The 24,057-nt window shown below is 46.0% G+C and overlaps 2 protein-coding genes across 5 annotated transcripts in view; one reads left to right on the forward strand and one right to left on the reverse strand.

Annotated features, from left to right (window-relative positions):
* Positions 1–331: 331 nt before the first annotated feature.
* Positions 332–8,969, forward strand: LOC140389890 (putative coiled-coil domain-containing protein 195). Its single transcript, XM_072474512.1, has 3 exons — positions 332–1,679; positions 3,936–4,200; positions 6,277–8,969. The coding sequence occupies exons 1-3, from the start codon at positions 1,442–1,444 to the stop codon at positions 6,407–6,409; spliced, it is 636 nt and encodes a 211-aa protein (XP_072330613.1). The 5' UTR covers positions 332–1,441; the 3' UTR covers positions 6,410–8,969.
* A 119-nt stretch (positions 8,970–9,088) lies between these two features.
* The window catches only part of LOC140389891 (guanylate cyclase soluble subunit beta-2-like), an 88,789-nt gene continuing 73,820 nt past the window's right edge, over positions 9,089–24,057 (reverse strand). For all 4 annotated transcript variants that reach the window (XM_072474514.1, XM_072474516.1, XM_072474515.1 and 1 more), the window contains 2 exons: positions 9,363–9,473; positions 9,089–9,279 (listed from right to left, as the gene is read on the reverse strand). In XM_072474514.1, coding sequence (XP_072330615.1) covers positions 9,119–9,279; positions 9,363–9,473 — 272 coding nt within the window. In that variant the 3' untranslated portion in view covers positions 9,089–9,118. The remainder of the gene's footprint in view (positions 9,280–9,362; positions 9,474–24,057) is intronic.

Genomic DNA, 24,057 nt, shown 5'->3' on the forward strand with positions numbered 1-24,057 from the left:
AACAGTCCAAAGATGTGCAGGTTAGGTGGATTGACTCTGCTAAATTACCCTTAGTGTCCAAAAAGGTTGGGTGTGGTTACTGGGTTACCTGGATAGGGTGGAAGATAGGGTGGAGGGGTGGGCTTAAGTAGGGTGCTCTTTCCAAGGGCCAGTACAGACTTAATGGCTCGAATGACCTCCTTCTGCACTGTAAATTATATGATATTGAATGTTCTTCTTTACACTGGGTTATTCTACTTCATTTCAGTTGGCATGTCACCGCCACTCATTTTCATTGTTGGTGTAAAAAAAAGCTGCAAGTATTACAATGTTTTCCTTCTTGCAGGATGCATCGTCTCCATTGAAACCCGAATGGCTGGGTTTCATTTAAAATTAAAGGAGCGCAAATGAAATGAACGTCTGCAGCCGTCCAGCAACAAAAACAGAAAGTGAGCTTCGGATCCACTTTGCTGCTAGCGCAATATATTCTGCAGGAAACGTTAAGCACCATGTCTGGACAAGGCATGAAACACGAATCATCGTTACTGACGCCTGCACTGCAAACAGACAGCAGCATGCAATATTAAACAACGCCAGCTTGGCATCTCAAATTTACGCAGCACTCGTTTTTGTGTTTGTTTTCTTTTTGTCTCGTGCCTGAGTAAAAGGAGCAGAATCAGGTCAGGTAGAAACGGCAGCGGCAGTACTAGAAATAGTATGAAGATTACCAACAGAACGACGAGAGTCAAAATATTTTCTACCGAGTGCGCTGCTGTTGCGTACACCAGCAAATCCGAGAGCAACTCACTGGATCCCATGAGCACAAGAGGCATGAATAATTGAGAACTTGAAGGTGGGAAAAAAGAACACTTTGTTGTGAGGTTATGGTCCATTGCCCCCGCGGGATTTATGTGTACGTGTGTTACAAGACGTGAAATCGACAGAACCATGTGGAACCAAATGAAAATTTAGACGGGGTATATATATATATATAATGTATGCATGTTTTTAATGTCAAGGGCGATTTTACGAATACTGTATCGTCAAATTATGCATTAAGTTGTTAGAATGCTTAAATAATCAAATTGAATCAACAATGGTGAATATCGTTTTACACAAGTCGTTTGGTTAAACTTACAAACCAAATCAAATTGGATCAACAATAGTGAGTATCGTTTTACACAAGTCGTTTGGTTAAACTTACAAACCAATGTTAGACCGAAAATTGAAACCATCTGAACTCACAAATAAATTATTTAACTGGTCTTGTGTCGTCTAGTCATCTGAACCTATTGATCATTGAGTGATAAATGCGACCTTCCCGTTTGTGGTGCCCGATCCATTCAAAGGACGGGCGAGGGTTGAACATTGAAACATGTTTCTGTCTGTAACGTGAACAAACCCCTGGAGCAGCCGCGGAAAGCCAGAGTGTGTGTGGCGTGCGGTTCGCTATCTCAGCACTATGGACAGCAACAAGCGCCTCATGCAGATCATCGGAGAAATGCGTTCTGACATGAAGAAACTGGAGTCAGAAAACAAGGCCCTGAGGGTGAAATTAAGTCAGTCTGGGAGAAGAGCAGAGATATTGGAAAAGGCGACCATTTCCGCTCTCCAACAGCAGCTGAAAACCGATGAGGTGTTAACGCACGCCAATTTGCGGAGGAATATCTCCGCCCCCGAGCTGGAAGGAGAAGGCAGAGGTAAATAATGCAAGTGAACTGCAAAAATGCAGAAGGTCCACACATAATATCAGCATTCGCCACTGATGGCAGTCATTTTTAATGTCCAGCTGCTCCCTATCTATCCCAGCACTGTATTTTGATTTGATTTATTATTGTCACATGTATTAGTAAACAATGAAAAGTATTGTTTCTTGTATTCTGTACAAACAATGCATACCGTACATCGGGAAGGAAAGAGGTTGCAGAATGTAATGTGAAAAAGAGTTAACATTAAGTTTAAGAAGCGTAGAACGAGAGTAAAAGATAGAATTAGTGGGTATGCTGGGCACAGCTCGCAAGAAGTCTCCTCGCTCCGGCGCCATCTTGGAAATTTCTTCATGTAATGGCACTGACATTAGCTTCGAGACAAGTTCATCTTTGAGTTACACTTCTGCTTTCACCAGCTTGCTGGCAAGGTCAGCACACATTTCAAATGTAGAATAGGGGGGTTGGTAGGGATTATTCAACAAGTTTGCTTTTTAAAAAATATGTATAAGGAGATCAAAAGAGAAAATGCTGAAAAATCTCAGCAGATCTGGCAGCATCTATAGATAGGGAGAGAAAAGAGCTAATGTTTTGAGTCAAGGTGACCCTTTGTCAAAGCTAAAACACATAGAAAGTGGGAGATATTTATACTGTAGGGTGGGGGAATAAAAGGTGAGCCATAGCCACAGAAACCAAGGGAAAAGGATAAGGAGATACCTCCGGGTACAGCTTGCACTATAAATCACTTCCCACCAAGGTCCTACGCCTGTGACTGGAAGTCTTAGGCATGGGGTAAATGCCTGCACACCACACCCAAGTCTACAACCGCAGGGACAGTTGACGGGGGAACCCAGGCAGGATACCGGGTACCGGATCTCTGCTCCTGGAAACTTTGAAGGTCCGCATGTAGGGACTTCCTCTGGGTGTGGATTCACAATGTTTGACTGCTACTTCTGTTGGAAGATCTGCACCCCACCCCCCTCCCGTCCATTGACCCTGAAAAGTTACTTTTTATTGTGGAGTATACGCTATTATAATAACAATTTGACCTCCTGTTTAGAATATATTTGTAAAATTTGTGGTTATTCATTTTGTCAGTAAATTTAAATGAAAGGGAAAGGATGATGCTTTTACGATTCCGGTTTGCTGACTGTGTGGGTACTTCAATGTGATTGGCTGTTTAACCTGATGCTGACATCACTGCTGCTGGACACCTGCACCTGATTTTTTTGTTGGGCCTGTGCCCTCAGTGGGTCTGGAAGCGGACAGGAAACATGTTCCTCGCCACAGTCAACCCCGAAGCGCAGTTTTACGCTGCATGGCCAATTAATGACAAACTCACATGAAACATGCACTGTGAAAGACTGGGGAGGGGGGTACTGAGAAAAGGAAGGGTGACATCGCTGATGTGCTCCCTCAGGAGGACAGCTTCTGCGGAGCTGTCTCAGTGAGTTACTGACCTGTGAAAAATAAATATTGAGCTTAAAATTATGTCACCAGTGTCTAGACAGCTCAATCATACTCAGAACTTAGTCCAAAGGCGTATCAGTTCATTTTATTTGAACCCAGACCTTTCATCCCACCCTGGATCGAGATTGCAGCTTAAATAATTGGCACATCGACCGGAAAGGCAGACGGGCAATGTTAAAACCTGGACAATTGGCTTTTACTTAATTTAAATTGCCTTCTTGATTGTTGGCGGGTACACTTCTGACTCGGGTATGTGCCCACTGACTGAAATAACGCACAAGGGCACGGTGATGCTGAGTCATGGAACCATCCTCTTCTCGTGCTTTCAGGTCAAGCATATGCTTGGACTTTATATGTAAAATTCTGGCCCTGGAGATCTGAGAGACTTTGGTGCCAAATTTAAACTGCCACGGGGAAGGGGAATTATCCACGCCACAGAGGTGATGATATCTTCATGGCAGCTGTCTCTAAAGTCAGCAGTGATAGACAGCCTTCTATGGCTCACTGCAAAATTGAGCCCAAGATGACAATTGGGTCCTGCTCATTCAAAATGATGTGGTTGATGTTAAGGGCTGTACCACTGAAGTATATAATGTTTCAGGTAATTAATCTGAAAAATGTTTGTTATCCTTGTCGACGATCGCACTGAGTATAATCCAAGTTCTAAACAGAACTGGAGTGGCAGCAACATTCTGTATATTTTGATTTCAACCAGATGTGTTTTCTTCTGGCTGATACATGCATTGTGATGCAAAATATAACACACAAATCAATTTACAGATAATGCAATGACCGTTAGACGCTACTCCATATCATCGTTACATGCCTTCACTGTGGGTAATAAACATCAGAAATCTCTTGATCAAACCCCAACCTATCGAAAGAGTGAGCAAGAGGAGCCAAGATCAACAGCACCAACTCAACCTTGCACAATAATGAAACTCGCTAAAAGCCAAGGAATTCTTGCGCAATTGCCAGACACTAAGACCTCTGAAGAGAACTATCCTCAAAGGACAAACTTGAAAGAATATGTTCATAAGTGCAAGTAAGCCTCTTGAGATTAAACTGTACATTTCAGCTGACTGTCTAGAAATGGCAGTTCAATCAAAACTAAGTATCATTAATAAATTTGAAATTCAGATTGAGCACATGGAAGTGATTAAATATAAAGTGATTCCATAAATAAATCATTGACTGATTCGCCATCAGCCCTAGAAAAATAGATGAGGTAAGATATTTCTAAGTTATGATGTTAGTGAATGTTTTTGTTATCTTAGGTTAGAATGCACTTAATTAAATTTAAATATTCTGATAAAAGGTTAAAAACAATACAAATTTATGCTTGTATATCTTAAGTAAAGTAAAACTGGACATTTGAATTGAATAATTATGTAGAACAGAGGATCGTTGCATTCAATATTAAATCCCTAACTATTCCAAAAATGAGAGTGTGCTGGAATCTGAGCAAAAACAAAAATGCTGCAGGTACAGAGCTGGTTATGCCAAAATGGTTTTCTCTTTCTAACAACGCAGACTGACCTGCACTGTGCTTGCAGCATTTTCTGAATTCAAAAGATCATTGTTTAGTGGCAATTATAATTTAATTCCTGTAACAGAGGGAAAATGGTATCTAGTATTAGAAACATAGAAACATAGAATATAAGCGCAGGAGTAGGCCATTCGTCCCTTCAAGCCTGCTCCACCATTCAATATGATCATGGCTGATGTCCTATCTTAACACCATACTCCCGCACTCAACCCATACCTCATGATGCCTTGAGTCTAGAAATCTATCCATTTCTTTCTTGAATATATTCATTGACGCTCACAGCCTTCTACGGTAGAGAATTCCACAGGTTCACCACCCTCTGAATGAAGAAGTTTCTCCTCAACTCAGTCCTAAATGGCCTACCTAATATCCTGAGACTGTGGTCCACTGTTCCAGACCGCCCCCCCCCCCCCCAGCCAGAAGAAACATCATCCCTGCATCCAGTCTGTCCAGCCCTGTCAGAATTTTGTATGTTTCAATTAGATCCTCCCTCATTCTTCTAAATTCCAGTGAGTACAGGCCCAGTCGACCCAATCCCTCTTCATATGTCAATCCTACCATCCCAGCAATCAGTCTGGTGAACCTTCACTGCACTCCCTCTTTGGCAAGTATATCCTTTCTTGGATAAGGAGACCAAAACTGCACTCAAGACACTAGTTATAGTCTCACCAAGGCCCTGTACAGCTGCAGTGAGACATTCTTTAAAAGCCAACATATCATTGGCCTTCCTAACTGTTTGCTGTACCTGCACTCTTGCTTTCAGTGCCTGTTGTACTTGGAAACCCAGTTGCCTTTGTACATCAATATTTCCCAATCTATCACCATTTAAATAATACTCCTCCGTTCTGTTTCTCCAGCTGAAGTGGAAATATTACTTTTGATTCCCTCATCCAAATCATTAAAAATATTAAATTATATCAGTGAAATCATAGAATCATAGAATTTACAGTGCAGAAGGAGACCATTCGGCCCATCGAGTCTGCACCGGCTCTTGGAAAGAGCACCCTATTTAAGCCCACACCTCCACCACTCATCCCCGTAACCCCACCTAACCTAAAGGCAATTTGACATGACCAATCCACCTAACCTGCACATCTTTGGACTGTGGGAGGAAACCGGAGCACCTGGAGGAAACCCACGCAGACACGGGGAGAAGGTGCAGACTCTGCACAGACAGTGACCCAAGCCGGGAATCGAACCTGGGACCTGGAGCTGTGAAGCAACCATGCTAACCACTGTGCTACCGTGCCTCCCCAAATGTCAAATGTTAGAACAGAAATCGAATATGTTGTACCATTGGGATTTAAACACACACCCTTGTATCCTTGTGTAAAACGTATATTTTATATGATTGCAAGTTCATTCTAGATTCAACCAATCAAAGACGTATTTCACTTTGAATTGCTATAATTCTAGTTTTGATCAGTTAAATATATGCGTAAAATGGTTCGATGACAACTTCAAACAATTTAGTACCATTGCAACATAAAGAAATGACAGGTGATTAAATATTCTATGTAATGTTTAGATTATGTTTTGCAGTGAATATATTTCCTCCAATTCTCTCAACAGATTTAAAATGAAGTCTGTAACATTTCTTTTGCCTGTGGATGTTGCATCTCATCCTGAAAAGGAAGGTTCTTCTCAGCGCCCAGGGGATCAGAATTGCAATCAGCTGTCTCCTATTCTGGAAAACGATTCTTAAGTGATTTGCTCGTCACTTGAATGGATGTATATACACATTTGTATTGGATTTCTGCATTCTTTAATGAAAAGGTTTCTATGACTGAGAATTATAATGATGGGGAAATTGTTCATCATCTTTACTGTTGAAACTGGTAACAATTTCTGGTGTCTGCCCATTTGCGGTTAAATGCAGAAGTCCAGAAGTTGTTGTCAGTCATACTCCACTCCTCCCCCGAGTGCTCTGTTGAGGTCTTTGCAGATGAAAATCATCCAGATGTAATTGATTTGATGCAAACTTTCACTATTTATGTTATTAGTCTCACTCTAAAAACCTTTGTAAAAGTTAAGCTTTGTTGAATAAGGCATAATTAGGTTTTTGGTAGCGTCCTAAGTCATAATTACTGCTGAACAACTTCGCTGACACTGAAAAATAATTTTACACTTGTAGAATTCAAATTTCTCCACTATGGTCTTAAAAATCCATGCAGTTTTGAAAAAAAGTAAAGTTTATTTATGATGATCCCTTCCAAACAGCATTGTGGGTGTTCCTGCAATACATGGACTGCAGCGGTTCAAGAAGTTAGAGAACGGCAATAAATCCTGGCCTAACCAGGAACAACCACATCTTATGAATGAATAAAAAATGTTTCAGATTCTACCTAAATCATATGCTTAAGTCGCAATGATATTTTGTCATCTGTAAAGAATTAAAAATTTAAAGTAATCAGTACATTGTTTTGGTGGCTGGGAGAATTCTGGTGGCTCAGAGAATTCTTCACGGTGAGTGGCTGCTTAGCCTACTTGCTAACATCACTTTTGCTGGGCAGCAGAGATTCCCTGGAGTCAATGCCTGAATTGCTTTCATTTATTCATGGGACATGAGCATCACTGTCAAGTCTAGCATTTATTCTTTTATTCTCTTCTCACACCTAATGGTGTACTAAGGTAGAATTTTGTCTGTGTCCGTAGCTAGTAATTCCCGGAACAGGCCACTAGTTTGCTGCCAGGGGCTTTTAGTTTGAGGGTTGCCACTCCACATCAAGTGTGGCCGACCAGGGATCTCTCACACTCTTACTGCAAGCCATTGGCGTGTTGGCAGGATTTGCAGGTTGACACTCAACCTGTTTGGCCATGTTATGAACGTACCTTTCTTGGCCATCAAGTCCTGGGGTGGGACTGGAACCCAGAGCTTGTGGCTCAGAAGCAGGAAAGCTACCCACTGCAATGCAAGACCTCCTTCCCAGCATTTACTACCCACCCCCAATTGCCCATGAGCTGAGGTGTGCTGCTTTCTGGAACAGCTGCAGTACTTGTGGTGTAGGCACACCCCGGGTGATGTTAGCAAGGGATTTTGGCCTGCGACAGTGAGGGAACAGTGATATAGTTTCCAGTCAGGATGGCATGTGACTTGGAGGGGGACTTTCATTTGGTGGTATTCCCATGCAAATGAAACTAATGTTCGTAACTGTGAAATCTAAACCATGGAAATCACATTTTAGTGGGCAGTTTGCTTCATGATCAATGGAGAATGCCATCACACTTGACACCATAATCTGGGCCGACACCTCGGAAAGGTATGATTCTAACATCTACAACTGTAATTCCATGTATCCAACTAGTGTGGTTCAGATGTATACATATAACAATGGCTGAAGACATTCAACTGATGTTTATATGCTGATTTTTATTTCATTGGGAACTCTGTGTGTGCATATAATTATGGGCATGCGCATCTTGCTGTGCATCTCCCAGTGAAACAGGAGATAAATGTGTCCAAAATATAATTGTTCAATGCAACCAGAGAGAATTTTAGCGATTTTACATTTCCTCCTCTTTTACCACCCACATTAAAGAAAATATTCAGTTGGACAAATGAATTGGACAAATTTTAACATATGCACTATGAAAATATTTTCTCTCACATCAAATTTATAACACTGAATAATTAAATGTTGCATGGATTTAGCTTAATTTCTTTTTATTTCCCTCTGAAACACAGATGCCTGAATGTATTTATTGGAATTTTAGATTACAGGAATGTGAAGATGAGGGAGAAAAAGTATTTGTTTACTCAGGGAATTATGATCTGGAATGCACTGTCTGAAAGTGTGGTGGAAACAACTCCAGTAGTAACTTTTAAAAGGAAATGGGATAAATACTTGAGGAGGAAACATTTGTAAAGGTCTGGGGAAAGCGCAGGGAAATGGCACTAATTGCATAGCCTTTTGAAAGAGGTGACAAAATCACAATGGGCTGAATGGACTCCAGATTTGCTCTGAGTACAGGAAATCATTCAGCAGGTTTGACTGAAGATTTAACAAAGCCAAGTAAAACATTGGCATATTCTTAAAGCATAAACCCGAATATTTATTTTATATAACTCCTCAGTGAACATTAATCAGTATTCATTCAAGCAAAGTAGTAAATCATAGTGCCCTCTGATAGTGTCAAATATTGCAGATAGTCTGCGGGATGCAGAAGGGTAAATGTGGTACTGTACATGAAATAGATTTACATATATTGCCAGAATGTGGTGTTCATTCCAAATTGTATTATACATTATTTTAATAAAGCTGTACTTGAGACGTATATATACTGCCACATTTCTGCTTTCAATGTAAATTTATTGCATTGTTGAAGTAATTACATCCAGGGAATTTGGATGTTCATTAAGCAGAAAAACACGTGAAAGCTGAACTGATAATTTCTTTGTCTTTATTTAGAATATTTATAGTAAAGTGCATAAGTTAGATTTGATGCTTTTCCGACTGCGTTTCCCCATTCCTTGTTCATCATGGTCCTTTGGAAGCTGATGGGGAGCATCATCTGATTGCTCAGGGCTATGGGCACTCTTCAAACTTCCATAACTTTCGGAGTCATGTGTTTTTCCTGGGGGGGGCAGAAAAATCCCACATTATTTCCACTGCGATTTCCCAGCCACTTAATTTATTTGTTCGAAAAATGAAGCGAACCTGTTGCGTCCTTTATTTTTGCACAAATGTTTTCTGGGGCAAAACTGGGCTTATCGGTGTACTTCATTGCAATCGTGGGTCGCCGATCCTGATGGGTATTGCATCCGCCATCTATGTAAGAAACCACACGAGGAGCATTTTAGGCAGAAAATACAATTTGTTCAAATATTAGGAAATTGTGATAATGCTTTAATAGTGTTTGTAAGGGAAATCAAGAAATCAAATGCATCTCGTAGAGGTACATGCTGCTACCACTTAATAATAATCTTTATTGTCACAAGTAAGCTTACATTAACACTGCAATTAAGTTACTATGAAAAGCCCCTAGTCGCCACATTCCAGCGCCTATTCGGGTACACAGAGGGAGAATTCAGAATGTCCAGATTACCTAACAGCACGTCTTTCGGGACTTGTGGGAGGAAACCGGAGCACCCGGAGGAAACCCATGCAGACACAGGGACAATGTGCAAACTCCACACCAAGCCGGGAATTGAACCTGGGACCCTGGAGCTGTGAAGCAACAGTTCTACCCACTGTGCCACCGTGCTGCCCACTTTGTGTTGGAGATGGAGGGAGTGAATGCTTACGTTGGTGAATAGAGTGCCGAACGAGCGGGCTGCTTTGTCCAAGTTGGTGTTGAGCTTCTTGAGTACTGTTGCAGCCACACTCATTCAGGAAAGTGAAAAGTATTCCATCACAGTCCTAACCTATGTAGTGTGGATTGAATTTGGGGAGTCAGAAAGTGAGTTACTCGCTGCATAATTCACAGCTCTTGCAACCATAGTAATTATATGATTGTTCCAGTTCAGTTTCTGGTCAATTGTGACCCCCAGGTTGATAAGTGTTAATGTCTATTACTATTATACCATCAGTAATGGCAATGCCATTAAGGGCCAGGGAAGGCAGTTGGATTCTCTCTTGTTGAAGATGGTGAGGACCAGGCACTTGTGTGGTGCGAATGTTACTTGTCACTTGTCAGTCCAAGCCTGATCTTGCTGCATTTGCATATGGACTGCTTCAGTGTATGAGGAATTGTGAATGGTGCTGAACATTGTGCAATCAGCAGCGAACATCTACACATCTGAACTTATGTTGGGAGGAAGGTCATTGATGAAGCAGCTGAAGATGGTTAGGCCTAGGACACTGCTCTGAGGAACTACTGCAGTGAGGTTCCAGGACTGAGATGATTGACCTCCAATAACCATAACCATCTTCCTTTGTGCCAGGTATGACTCCAACCAATGGAGCGTTTTTCCCCTGGTTCCCATTGACTCCAGTTTTGCTAGTGCTCCTTGATGCCATACTCGGTCAAATGCTGCATTGATGTCAAGGGCAGTCACTCTCACCTCACTCCTGGAATTCAGCTCCTTTGTCCACGTTTGAACTAAGGCTGTAATAAGATCTGGAGATGAGTGGCTTTGGTGCAACCCAAAATGAGCATCCATGAGCATGTTATTACTCAGTAAGTGCCATTTGATAGCACTGTCAATGACCCTTTACATCACTTTGCTGATGATCAAATGTTGACTGGTTAAATGACAATTGACCAGGTTGGATTTGTCCTGGTTTTTTTGCACAGGATATACCTGGGCAATTTTCCAAATTGCTAGGTAGATGCCAGTGTTATAGCTGCACTGGAACATCTTGGCCATGAGTACAGTTAGTCTGGAGCACAAATCTTCAGTACTGTTGCTGGATATTGTCAGGCCCCATTGCCTTTGCAGTATCCAGTGCCTTCAGCTATTCTGGGTAACTTCTGGTGACTCACGCAAAAAATTGAAGAGCTGGCCCATAAACTAGTCAAGACTGGCTCACAGAACTATACCTTGCAACCCACACCCAAAGTCGCCCATTAACATTATAGAAAAAATACTCTTGATGCTGGAAAGCTGAAATAAAAACAGAAAGTTCTGGAAATGCTCAGCAGGCCAGGAAGCATCTGTGAGAGAATATCAGGGTTAATATTTCAGCTTGATAACTAAATGAGTTTTAAGCAATTAAAGAGGTTTGGGAAAAAGAAGAAAAAGGAGGGACTTTGATCGGTGGAAAACAGGAGAAATTAAACAACTCATTGAGTATCGTAGCCACTCAAGATCTTTCTTCCAATTCACTTCCCTCTGATCCCATTCCTTCTTCTAATGTTACTCCTTCCTGTGTAACCAAGATACCGTCTGATTTTCTGCTCTCTGACCCTGAATGATCTCTTTTTAGCAAAGGCCTCATCTTCATCCCATTGCGTCTCTACCTTCATGAATTTTGATCTTGACACGACACTGAGCTTTTATTCCATCATTTTCATTTTCCTGCCTACCTCTTGGCCAGAAGTGCTCCCTCCATCCCTGCACAGCCAAACATTTCCAGCATTCCCACTGCACCTGGACCTCTTCCTCTGTCCTCTTATCGTCTCTTGATCTTCACATCGTCAAATGTTGGCGTGAGATTAACCACCTCAAATTCCCTGCTACCCTCACACTCTAACCTGCCTCTCTCTGAATTTGCAGCATAAATTTTCTTAGATCCAACCTTAAACACTATCATCAAGCCTGCTGATAGGAGTGGGTGCTGTTGTTGGCTGGTGTGCAAACGTCTACTTAGCAGAGGCCGAAAGCCAACTCTCAGAAAATTCCTCCCACCTCTTCCTGGACCACGACCCCACCATTGCCTCCAAGTCGGTCACTGACCTCACCTTCTCTGGAGATCTTCCCTTCATGGTCTCTAACCTCGAACAATCTGCTTTTATAGTTTGTCCATCTCCTTTGCTTCTGTTCTGATGATGCAACCTCCCATACGAGTCCGTCTGAAATGTCTTCCTTTTTCGTCAACCAGGGATTCACCTCACTGCCACCCCCCAACCGCAGTCCAAAGGGCCTGATCTATGCACTTAACATTTCCTGCACTTCTGCTCTCATCCCTTCCCCTCCCAGATTCATGGAACGGTTTCACTTTTTTTTTCAAATATGTTTATTCAAATTTTCCAACAAAATTTTTAACAAGCCACCCCCCCCCCCCAGTAACAAAAAGAAAGAAACACAAACACAACAATCAAAAATTATACAAAACTTATACATTGGGTTTCCCCATATACAGTAAACCCCCCACATGACATTCAAAGGTACCCATAGGGAAGCCCTCCCCACCCACCCAAATTCCCCCCCCCCCGAAAGAGAGCCCCCCCTCCCCTGGGTTGCTGCTGCTGCTGACCTCCTCCCAACGCTCTGTGAGATAGTCTAGGAATGGTTGCCACCGCCTGAAGAACCCCTGCACAGACCCGCGTAAGGCAAACTTTATCCTCTCCAGCTTAATGAACCCTGCCATGTCATTTATCCAGGCTTTCCCACTGGGGGGCTTCGCGTCTTTCCATAATAGCAAGATCCTCCGCTGGGCTACCAGGGACGCAAAGGCCAGGATACCGGCCTCTTTCGCCTCCTGCACTCCCGGCTCGTCCGTTACCCCAAATAATGCCAACCCCCAACTCGGCTTGACCTGGACTTTCACCACCTCGGACATAGTCCTCGTGAAACCCCTCCAAAACCCATCCAGTGCCGGGCACGACCAGAACATGTAGACGTGATTCGCCGGGCTTCCCAAGCACCTCCCACATCTGTCTTCCACCCCAAAGAACCTACTCAACCTCGCCCCTGTCATATGCGCTCTGTGAGTAACCTTGAATTGTATTAGGCTGAGCCTGGCGCAAGAGGAGGAAGAATTAACCCGACTCAGGGCATCAGCCCACAGACCCTCATCTATCTCCTCCCCAAGCTCCTCCTCCCACTTGCCCTTTAACTCCTCTTGTCCTCTTGAGGGCAGCACGGTAGCATTGTGGATAGCACAATTGCTTCACAGCTCCAGGGTCCCAGGTTCGATTCCGGCTTGGGTCACTGTCTGTGCGGAGTTGTCACATCCTCCCCGTGTGTGCGTGGGTTTCCTCCGGGTGCTCCGGTTTCCTCCCACAGTCCAAAGATGTGAGGGTTAGGTGGATTGGCCATGATAAATTGCCCTTAATGTCCAAAATTGGCCTGAGTGTAGGGTGGGGTTACTGGGTTATGGGGATAGGGTGGAGGTGTGGACCTTGGGTAGGGGGCTCTTTCCAAGAGCCGGTGCAGACTCGATGGGCCGAATGGCCTCCTTCTGCACTGTAAATTCTATGATCTATGATCTATGATCCTCTACCGAGGCCTCCTCCTCGTCTTTCAGCTCCTCGTAGATCGCCGAAACCCTGCCTTCTCCAATCCATACACCCGAAATCATTCTATCCTGAGTCCCCTGCGCTGGGAGCAGCGGGAATTCCCTCACCTGCCGCCTCACAAATGCCCACACTTGCATATACCTGAAAGCATTTCCCGGGGGTAACCCAAACTTCTCCTCCAGCGCCCCTAGGCTCGCAAACGTCCCATCTATAAACAGGTCCCCCATTCTTCTAATCCCTGCCCGATGCCAGCTCCGAAACCCCCCATCCATCCTTCCTGGGACGAACCGATGGTTCTCCCGAATCGGGGACCAAACCGAGGCTCCCACCTCACCCCTGTGTCGTCTCCACTGCCCCCAGATCTTCAACGTTGCCGCCACCACCGGACTCGTGGTGTACCTTGTCGGCAAGAGCGGCAGCGGTGCCGACGCCAGCGCCCTCAGGCTCGTGCCCACACAGGACGCCATCTCCAACCTCTTCCACGCCGCCCCCTCTCCCTCCATTACCCACTTACGGATCATCGCCACATTGGCTGCCCAATAATAGTCGCACAAATTTGGCAGAGCCAGCCCTCCCTGTCCCTACTACACTCCAGAAACACCCTCTTTACCCTCGGGGTCTTATTTGCCCACACAAAACCCATGATGCTCCTACCTACCTGTTTGAAAAAGGCCTTGGGAATCATAATGGGAAGGCACTGGAACACAAAGCGAAACCTCGGGAGGACCGTCATTTTAACCGACTGCACCCTGCCCGCTAGCGGGAGTGGCAGCACATCCCATCTTTTGAAATCCTCCTCCATCTGCTCCAGCCACTTGGATCCCTAAGTACCGAAAGCTCCTTTCCATCCTCTTCAACGGCAGGTCGTCTATCCCCTTTTCCTGGTCCCCTGGATGCACCACAAAGAGCTCACTTTTCCCTACATTGAGCTTATACCCCGAGAAGTCCCCAAACTCCCTTAGGATCCGCATGACCTCCGCCATCCCCTCCACTGGATCTGCCACATACAGCAACAGGTCGTCCGCATACAGCGACACCTGATGTTCCTCTCCCCCTCGGACCAATCCCCTCCATTTCCTGGACTCCCTTAGTGCTATGGCCAGAGGCTCAATTGCCAATGCAAACAACAAAGGGGACAGGGGGCACCCCTGCCTCGTCCCTCAGTACAGCCGAAAGTACTCCGACCTCCGCCGATTCGTAGCCACACTCGCCACCGGGGCTCTATATAGCAACCTGATCCAGCTGATGAACCCCTCCCCGAACCCAAACCTCCGCAGCACTTCCCAAAGATACTCCCACTCCACCAGGTCGAAGGCTTTCTCTGCGTCCATAGCTGCCACTACCTCCGCCTCTCACTCCACCGCGGGCATCATAATCACATTGAGGAGCCTCCGCACATTAGTGTTTAGCTGCCTGCCCTTTACAAATCCCGTCTGGTCCTCATGAATCACCCCCGGGACACAGTCCTCAATTCTCGTAGCCAGCACTTTTGCCAGCAACTTAGCATCCACATTGAGGAGCGAGATTGGTCTATACGACCCACACTGCAGTGGGTCCTTGTCCCGCTTCAGGATCAGAGAGATCAGTGCCCTGGACATTGTCGGGGGCAGGGTCCCCCCCTCGCCTTATTGAAAGTCCTCACGAGCAACGGGCCTAGCAGGTCCACGTATTTCCTGTAAAATCCCAACCGGGAACCCATCTGGCCCTGGGTCCTTCCCCGCCTGCATGCTCCCCAATCCTTTAACGAGCTCCTCCAGCCCAATTGGCGCCTCTAAACCAGCCATCTCCTCCTCCTCCACCCTCGGGAACCTCAGCTGATCCAAAAATCGTCGCATCCCCTCTTCCCCCGCTGGACAGATCTGTACAGATCCCCATAGAAGTCCCTAAATGCCTCGTTTATTCTCACCGCACTCCACACCATATTCCCCCCGCTATCCTTAACTCCACCTATCTCCCTCGCTGCCTCCCTCTTACGAAGCTGATGTGCCAGCATCCGACTCGCCTTCTCCCCATACTCATACATTGCCCCCTGCGTTTTCCTCCACTGTGCCTCTGCTTTCCCTGTGGTCAACAGGTCGAACTCTGTCTGGAGGTTCCGCCACTCCCTGAGTAGTCCCTCCTCGGGGGCCTCTACATATCTCCTGTCCACCCTTAAGATCTCCCCCACCAACCTCTCCCTGCCCTCTCTCTTCTCCCTGTGGGCCCTGATGGAGATTGACTCTCCCCTGACCACCGCCTTCAGCGCATCCCAGACTACCCCCACCTGCACCTCCCCGTTGTCATTGGCCTCCAAATATCTTTCAATGCACCCCCGCACCCGCCCGCACACCTCCTCATCCGCCAATAATCCCACATCAAGACGGTCCCTCTCCTCTCCTAACTCCAGCTCCACCCAGTGTGGGGCGTGGTCTGAGATGGCTATGGCCGAATACTCCGTTCCCTCCACTTTCGGGATTAGCGCCCTGCTCAAAATAAAAAAATCTATCCGGGAGTAGGCTCTATGGACGTGGGAAAAGACTGAAAATTCCCTGGCCAGGGGCCTGACAAACCTCCATGGATCCACTCCCCCATCTGGTCCATAAACCCCCTAAGCACCTTGGCCGCAGCCGGCCTCTTACCCGTCCTGGACCTAGAGCGATCCAGTGCTGGGTCCAGCACCGTGTTGAAATCCCCCCTCCCATTATCAAGCTTCCTACCGCCAGGTCGGAATCCGACCCAGCATACGTTTCATAAATCTGGCATCATCCCAGTTCGGGGCATATACGTTTACCAGTACCACCCGCACCCCCTGCAACCTACCGCTCATCATCACATATCGACCTCCATTATCCACTACAATATTCATTGACTCAAACGACACCCGCTTCCCCACCAGTATTGCAACCCCTCTGTTCTTCACATCCAGCCCTGAATGGAATAACTGTCCTAACCATCCCTTTCTCAGCCTAACCTGATCTGCCACCTTCAAATGTGTCTCCTGGAGCATAACCACGTCTGCCTTCAGTCCCTTTAAGTGTGCAAACACCCGGGCCCTCTTGACCGGCCCATTCAGGCCCCTCACATTGCAAGTTATCAGCCGGATTGGTGGGATGCACACCACCCCCCGCTGTCGACTAGCCATCCCCTTTTCTAGGTCAGCCACGTGCCCGCGCCTCCCGCACCCCAGGCGGCGGACACCCGCCCCGACCACCTCTCCTACTTCCAGCTCCCCTTTGGCCAATGTGGCAGCAACCCTATACCCCCCTCTCCCTCCCCCTCCCCCTGCTAGATCCACATCTAGCCCTATTGCTCCCCCATAACCCTCCCGAAAGGTCAGCTGACTCCTGCTGACCCCCGGCCTCTCCCGCCATTCTATCGACCCCCCGCAGTGTGAGAATCTCCCCTCCCCCTCCCTGGCAGTCAGTGTACGCTCCTCTCCAGCACCGCCCATCCCCCCCGGCCCCCACCCCCGTCCTTCCCTAGCACGGGAAAAAGCCCGCGCTTTCCTGAGCCGGCCCCGCCCCCTCTGGCACAGCTCCTTTTGTGGCCTTACCCCAATTCCTCATCCCCAGGCCTCCAATCCCCCTCTTCCTTCATGGGAGTCTGCCCCTCCAACACCGACGCCCACACTCTCCCCATCAAATCCCTTCACCCATCCCCATCCAGCACCCAAACCGAAGGAACAGTCCCTAAACGTAATAAACACCATATACACAGTAAACATCCCCCCCCAACAAACCCTCAATTTGAGTCCAACTTTTCAGTCCGCATATAGAACCATGCCTCATCAGGCGTTTCAAAATAGTGGTGCCGATCCTGGAACGTGACCCACAATCGCGCTGGCTGCAGCATACCGAACTTCACCCCCTTCCGATGGAGCACCGCCTTAGCCCGATTGAAACCAGCTCTCTTCTTAGCCACCTCTGCACTCCAGTCCTGGTAGATTCGGATCTCCGTGTTCTCCCACCTGCTGCTCCGCTCTTTCTTGGCCCATCTCAGGACACACTCTCTGTCCATAAAGCAGTGAAACCTCACCACTACAGCCCTTGGCAGCTCGTTGGCCTTGGGTCTCCTTGCTAGGACCCGGTGAGCCCCATCTAGCTCCAGAGGCCTCGGGAAGGTTCCCACGCCCATCAGCGAATTGAGCATCGTGCTCACATATGCCCCAGCATCGGGCCCCTCCACTCCTTCAGGGAGACCCAGAATCCGAAGATTCTTCCTCCTCGACCTATTCTCCAGGTTTTCAAATCTTTCCGCCCACCTCTTGTGCAGCACCTCGTGCACCTCCACCTTCACCGCCAGGCCTAAGATCTCGTCCTCATTCTCCGAGGCTTTTTGCCGCACCTCCCAGATCGCCGCCTCTTGGGCCTTCTGGGACTCCACAAGCTTCTCAATCGCCGCCTTCATTGGTGCCAGCATTTTGGTTTTCAGCTCCTCAAAGCAGCGTTTAAGAAACCCCTGCTGCTCCTGCGACCACTGCGCCCATGCTGCTTGGTCTCCACCCGCCGCCATCTTGTTTTTTCTCCCTCTCACTTTTCGCTGCTCCAAGATCACTTTTTTCACCGCTCCACTCCTGGTCCAATCCATATAATGTCGGGGGGACCTTCCTGTCACCTTCCAACACTGGAAGCCATCGAACAATTGCCGTTGGGGCCCCTCTAGAGATCCCAAAAGTCCGTTCCCGGCGGGAGCTGCCGTACGTGCGACCTACCGAGGCATAGCCGCAACCGGAAGTCTCGAAAGGGGTTCCACTTGACCTCACCTTCCACCGTCGTAGCCTCTGTATTCAGTGAAACAGCAGTCGCCATTTCAGCCACCTCCAGCATGACACCACCACCACCAAAAGATCTTCCTCCTTTTAGCATTCCATACGGACCATTTTCTCTGCAACACTCATTTCTACTCTGTAATTGCCCCAACACACTCTCCTTCCAAGGCACCTTCCCATGCCCTTTCAACTCTTCTCTCCTCACCATCAAAGGCCCCAAGCAATCCTTCTAAATGATTTGTCTGTAAGTCTTTCAATTTAATAAACTGTATTGACTGCTCACAATATGGTCTGCTCTACACTGCGGAAACCAAATGCAGAATGGGTGACTGCTTTGCGGAGCACCTCTCTTCAGCCTGCAAGTGTGGATTTTCCACCTGACCCGCTCCCCCCCACCATGGCGTGTTTTCCCTCGGTGGAGGTGGCTCGCCATTGGCTGCTTGTGGGATCTTCCAGTCCTGCCAAAGTCTACGGTGTTTTGCATGGTTCATCCGCCCTGTACCCAGGGAAGCCATCACGGAAGGTCACCTCTGATGGAAGCGGAAGATCCCGCCCCGAGTTTCTGGTCGCTGTCATTTTAATTCTTGATGTGGCGATTACGGCATTGGACTGGGGTGAGCACAGTAAGAAGTCTTACAACACCAGGTTAAAGTCCAACAGGTTTGTTTCAAATCACTAACTTTCGGAGCACTGCTCCTTCCTCAGGTGAATGAAGAGCTGGGTTCCAGAAACATTTATGTAGACGAAGTCAAAGATGCAATAGGATACTTTGAATGCAAGTCTTTGCAGGTAATTAAGTCGACAGGTCCAGGCGGAGCAACTGGAGAGAGGGACTTAATTATCCTGTGGAAGGAGCAGTGCTCCGAAAGCTACTGATTTTAATTCTTCACCTTTCTGCCATGCTAATCTCTCTGTCCTTGCCCTCTTGCAGTGTTCTAATGTTGCTGAAGAGACAGCATCTCTTCTTTGACAAGATATTTTAGAACCTTCCAGACTCAACATTGAGCTTAACAATTTCAAACTGTCATCTCTGCCTTCATGTTATTTCCATTGTCTTTGCAAGTTTTGGTTTCACACTCTTGTTTTCTTTTGTTTTTGCTTTCGGACAATAGCAGTTCAGCATTCTGCCATTCACACCTTCTCTAGACACACATTTTGTTTCTTTACATCTCCCATTATTACTCCCTTTGGCCTTGGACCATCAACTCTTTCATAATTTTATATTTTTTCCTCCGCCCTATCACGATTCTTCCATTTTGTTTGTTTTCACACACTCCCTCCTTTCACTTTAAAACCTATCACATTCCAAATTTCCCAAGTTCTTTTACTTGGTCATCAACCTGAAACATGAATTCCATTTCTCTCCTGACAGATGCAGCCTGAGTCACTGAGCATTTCCAGAATTTGCTGATTTTCTTTTTTCCATCGCTATCCACAGATATGTCCTGTCCCACAGTGTTGCTATAACACAGGAATTTACCTGACAATATGGGAATTTACCCACACGTGTCCTGCTCACAAAATACAAGCCAAATCAAAAATGGTAAATCGCGTAAGTATACTCTCCATCATCAATAAATGAGGGAAGGTATTGCTGACAGGGCTACCAGTAACCTGCTCACCAGTGCTCAGTTTGGACATTCCCAGGATCACTCAACTCTAGACCACATGACAGTTCTTGGCCCAAATTTAGACAAAAGAGTTGAATTCCAGAGAAGAGGTGAGTGACTGTCCTTTGCAGCATTTGACCTAGTACACAAATGGTGTCATGTGAGAGTGCCTTTAAGAAATGGATGTTTGCGCAATGTACCTTTAAGAAATGCAGTGATGTCAGAGTGTGGGTGGAGCTGGGTTTTTAGCTCAGCCATTTTGCAGTTTTTAGTTTTGAGGAAAAGAGCTTGGGTGTGTCTGTGTTTGCAGTGAGCTGGATCTGCTGTGATCTCTGCCATGAAAGACTATCTCTGGATCATTTGGGTGATTTAAACTCATAATAGTAATGCCTTTAACTTGATGTATTTCTGTTTAAAGGTGTTAAGTCTCTTGGATGTTGAAAGGAATAACTGAAGGATTATTTAGTGTTGTATTAATTTCGGGGTTATCTTTGAAGTAAGGGGTGTTAAGTGATCCAAAGTTTATTTAAAAGGTTAAGTTGAGTTCATGGAATAAACATTGTTTTGTGTTTAAAAACCCACGTGTCCATAATTGTAATACCACACTTGGAGAACAAGCCGTGTGCTTGAAAAGCAACAATACATTAAAGGGGAGGTTGGTTGAACTCCATGATACATTTTGGGGTTCTGAAAACGCCTCTCCCATAACAATTGGGGGCTCGAGGGGGATAAAAGTCTAACTATTGGATTGGCTTTTGCGAACTTAAAGACCGTGAAGGATTGTTGCTTTTCCGGTGTGATATTTTAGTTTAAGAGTGTTGTGAACAATGGCTCTTTCAGAGGCTCAGAAACATTTAGGGGTGGACACGATAATACGTGATACCTTACTTTCAGAGAGTAAAAACAGACTGTTAGGTTTGGCAAAAGCATTGCAGTTAACATTACCTGACAAAATGCGAAAAGATGAGGTAATTATGGTGGTGGATAAGCCTGAGATAGAGTTGGCTCATTGGAAATAGCAAAAATTCAGTTGCAAATTAAACAAATGGAATGTGAGAAAGAATTAAAGCAGCTTGAATACGAGAGAGAGAGAGAGGAAAAAGAGAGAGAGAGAGGAAAAAGAAAAGGAGAGAGAAGAAAGGAGAAAAGAAAGAATAGCCCGAGCAGAACAAAAATTAAAAGAAAGGGAGAAACAGATCAGGGAAAAAGATAAAGAGAGGGGGCGCTATTCTCCTACCCCGCGCCGGGTGGGAGAATCACCGGGGCGCTGCGCGAATCATGCCACGCCGCCCCAACCCCTGCACGCGATTCTCCCACCCCCCCCGGAAACCAGCGGCGCGCGATTCGCACCGCGGTGGCCGCTCGGAGAACCGGTGAGCGGCAATTCTCCGGCCCGGATGGGCCAAGCGGCCGCTACGACACGACAGGTTCCCGCCGTCGCCGTCCACCCCTGGTCGCTGCCGGCAGGAACTCTGCGGGAGCGCTGGGGGGGCGGCCTATGGGAGAGGGGGGCTCCTTCACCGGGGTGGCCTCCGATGGGGTTTGGCCCGCGATCAGAGCCCACCGATCAGCGGGCTGGCCTCTCCCCCCCCCCCCCGGGCCTACCTCCTTCCACGCGCGGCCCCAAAACACCGGCGCCATGTTGGTGAGGGGCCGGCGTGCGTAAGATGTTCCTCGCGCATGCGTAGGATGGCGCGGCCCAACTGCGCATGCGCAGGATTGGGCTGCCCCAACTGCACATGCGCGGGTTGGCGCGGCGCCCATTTGGTGATGCGTAAGGACGCTGGAGCGGCGTGAACCACTCCAGCGCCGTGCTGGCCCCCAATGGGGGCCAGAATAGGTCGTGCCCGGGCCCTGTTCGTGCTGTCGTGAAACACGACGGCGCGAACACTTGGCCTCCATATCGGAGAATCACCCCCAGGGAGTTTGAACTTCAGAAAATGGCCATGAAACATGACAGTCAATTAAAATTGGCAGATGTAAAGGGAAATGTACAGTTGGATGATAGTGATGAGGATAGTGAGAAAGAGCGTCGTAGCCGAAGGCTTGGTGGGAATCTATTTAAATATGTCCAAGCATTGCTAAGATTTGACGAGAAGGAACTGGAAGCCTTTTTCATTTCATTTGAGTAGGTAGCTAAACAAATTAAATGGTCACAGGACATTTGGGTATTACAGATTCAAATAAAGCTGGTGGGTAGAGCTTGTGACGTGTTGCATCACTACCGGAGGAGGTATCTGGAACGTATGAGGAGGTGAAGAAATCCATTTTAAGTGCATATGAGCTAGTGCCTGAAGCTTACAGTCAAAGGTTTAGAAATTTAAGTAAATAATTTAGTCAAACATACATGGAGTTTGAAAGGCTCAGAGTAATTTTGATAGGTGGATAAGGGCTTTGAAAATAGACCAAACGTATGAAGCTCTCAGAGAAATTATACTTTCGGAGGAGTTTAAAAATTCAATTCCTGATGTAGTGAGAACTCATGTGGAAGAACAGAGGGTTAAAACTGCGAGATTAGCAGCAGAAATGGCAGATGATTATGAATTAGTTCATAAATCAAAGATTGGTTTCCGACATCACTTTCAGCTGCTGAGGGATAGAAACTGGGGGCATGAGAAATACTCAAGTGGTAAAGGTAAAGGTGATCTGATGGGAGACAATAAAGAGAGTGTACCTCCGATTAAAAAAGATATCAAGGAGGGTGGAAAAGAGATGAAAAGTTTCAAATGTTTTCACTGTAATAAACTAGGCCATGTAAAGTCACAGTGTTGGTTGTTGAAGAAAAACACTGGGAAGGCTGATGTGGTAAAATAGGATAAGACAGTGGGATTTGTTAGAGTGGTAAAGGCAAGCCCAATGAAAGCCCAAGGAAAGCGAAGGAGGTGCAAACGATTGTACAGCCTGTTCAAGAAGTAATTGTTAAGAAGGTGCCAGATGTCTTTAAAGTATTTACTTGTGTGGGTAAAGTTTACTCATGTGTATTAGGAGGAGCAGGTAAAGAAGTCACAATTTTAAGAGATACAGGGGCTAGTCAATCTTTAATGGTAAGAGATGAGGAATTATGTAGTTTGGGAAGAATGTTGCCAGAAAAGGTGGTGATATGTGGATTTAAGGGTGAGAGGAGTAGCGTTCCATTGTATAAGGTAAGGTTGGAAAGTCCAGTGAAGAGTGGCAAAGTGGTAGTAGGAGTAATAGATAAACTATCTTGTCCAGGAATACAGTTTATCTTGGGTAATGATATAGCTGGATCGCAGGTGGGAGTGATGCCTACTGTGGTTGATAAGCCAGTGGAAAATCATACAACTTAAGGTTTGAAGGACGAATATCCTGGGATTTTTCCAGATTGTGTAGTAACCCGGTCGCAAAGTCACAGGTCAAGACAAGAGGAGAATTCAAAGAGTGAAGATGAAGTTGAAGTGCAATTATCAGAAACGAATTTTGATCAGATGGTTGAAAAGAACAAGAACAGGTGGAGGATGAGGTGGATATTTTTAGTTCAGGAAAGTTGGCGGAGAAGTTGGAAGATAGAGAAATAAAATGGATAGATCAGAAAGCATATATGCAAGAGGAATCTGAAAGTATACCAAAGTGTTTTTACCGTAGAAGTGATGTCTTGATGAGAAAACGGAGACCTGTACATATGCAGGCGGATGAAAAGTGGGCAGAAGGTCATCAAGTAGTATTGCCGGTAGGGTATAGAAGGAAGGTGTTGCAAGTTGCACATGACGTACCAGTAGGAGGTCATTTGGGAACAAGGAAAACTCAAGCTAAAATCCAGAAACATTTTTATTGGCCTGGACTACATAAAGATGTAGTTAAATTTTGTCAATCATGTCACACGTGTCAAGTGATAGGGTAATCTCAAGCAGTGAAAAAACCCAGCACCCTTAATACCCATTCCAGCATTTGAGGAACATTTTACAAAGGTCCTAATCGATTGTGTAGGATCACTTCCTAAAACAAGAAGTGGGAATCAATATCTTTTGACTATAATGGATGTATCTACGAGGTTTCCAGGGACCATTCCAGTCCGTAATATTACAGATAAAAGGATTGTGGAGGAGTTACTTAAATTCTTTACTGGATATGGACAACCCACAGAAATTCAATTTGATCAAGGATCGAATTTTATTTCAAAGTTATTCAAAGAAG

Source organism: Scyliorhinus torazame, chromosome 14 (assembly GCF_047496885.1).
Source record: "Scyliorhinus torazame isolate Kashiwa2021f chromosome 14, sScyTor2.1, whole genome shotgun sequence".
Classification (NCBI taxonomy): Eukaryota; Metazoa; Chordata; class Chondrichthyes; order Carcharhiniformes; family Scyliorhinidae; genus Scyliorhinus; species Scyliorhinus torazame.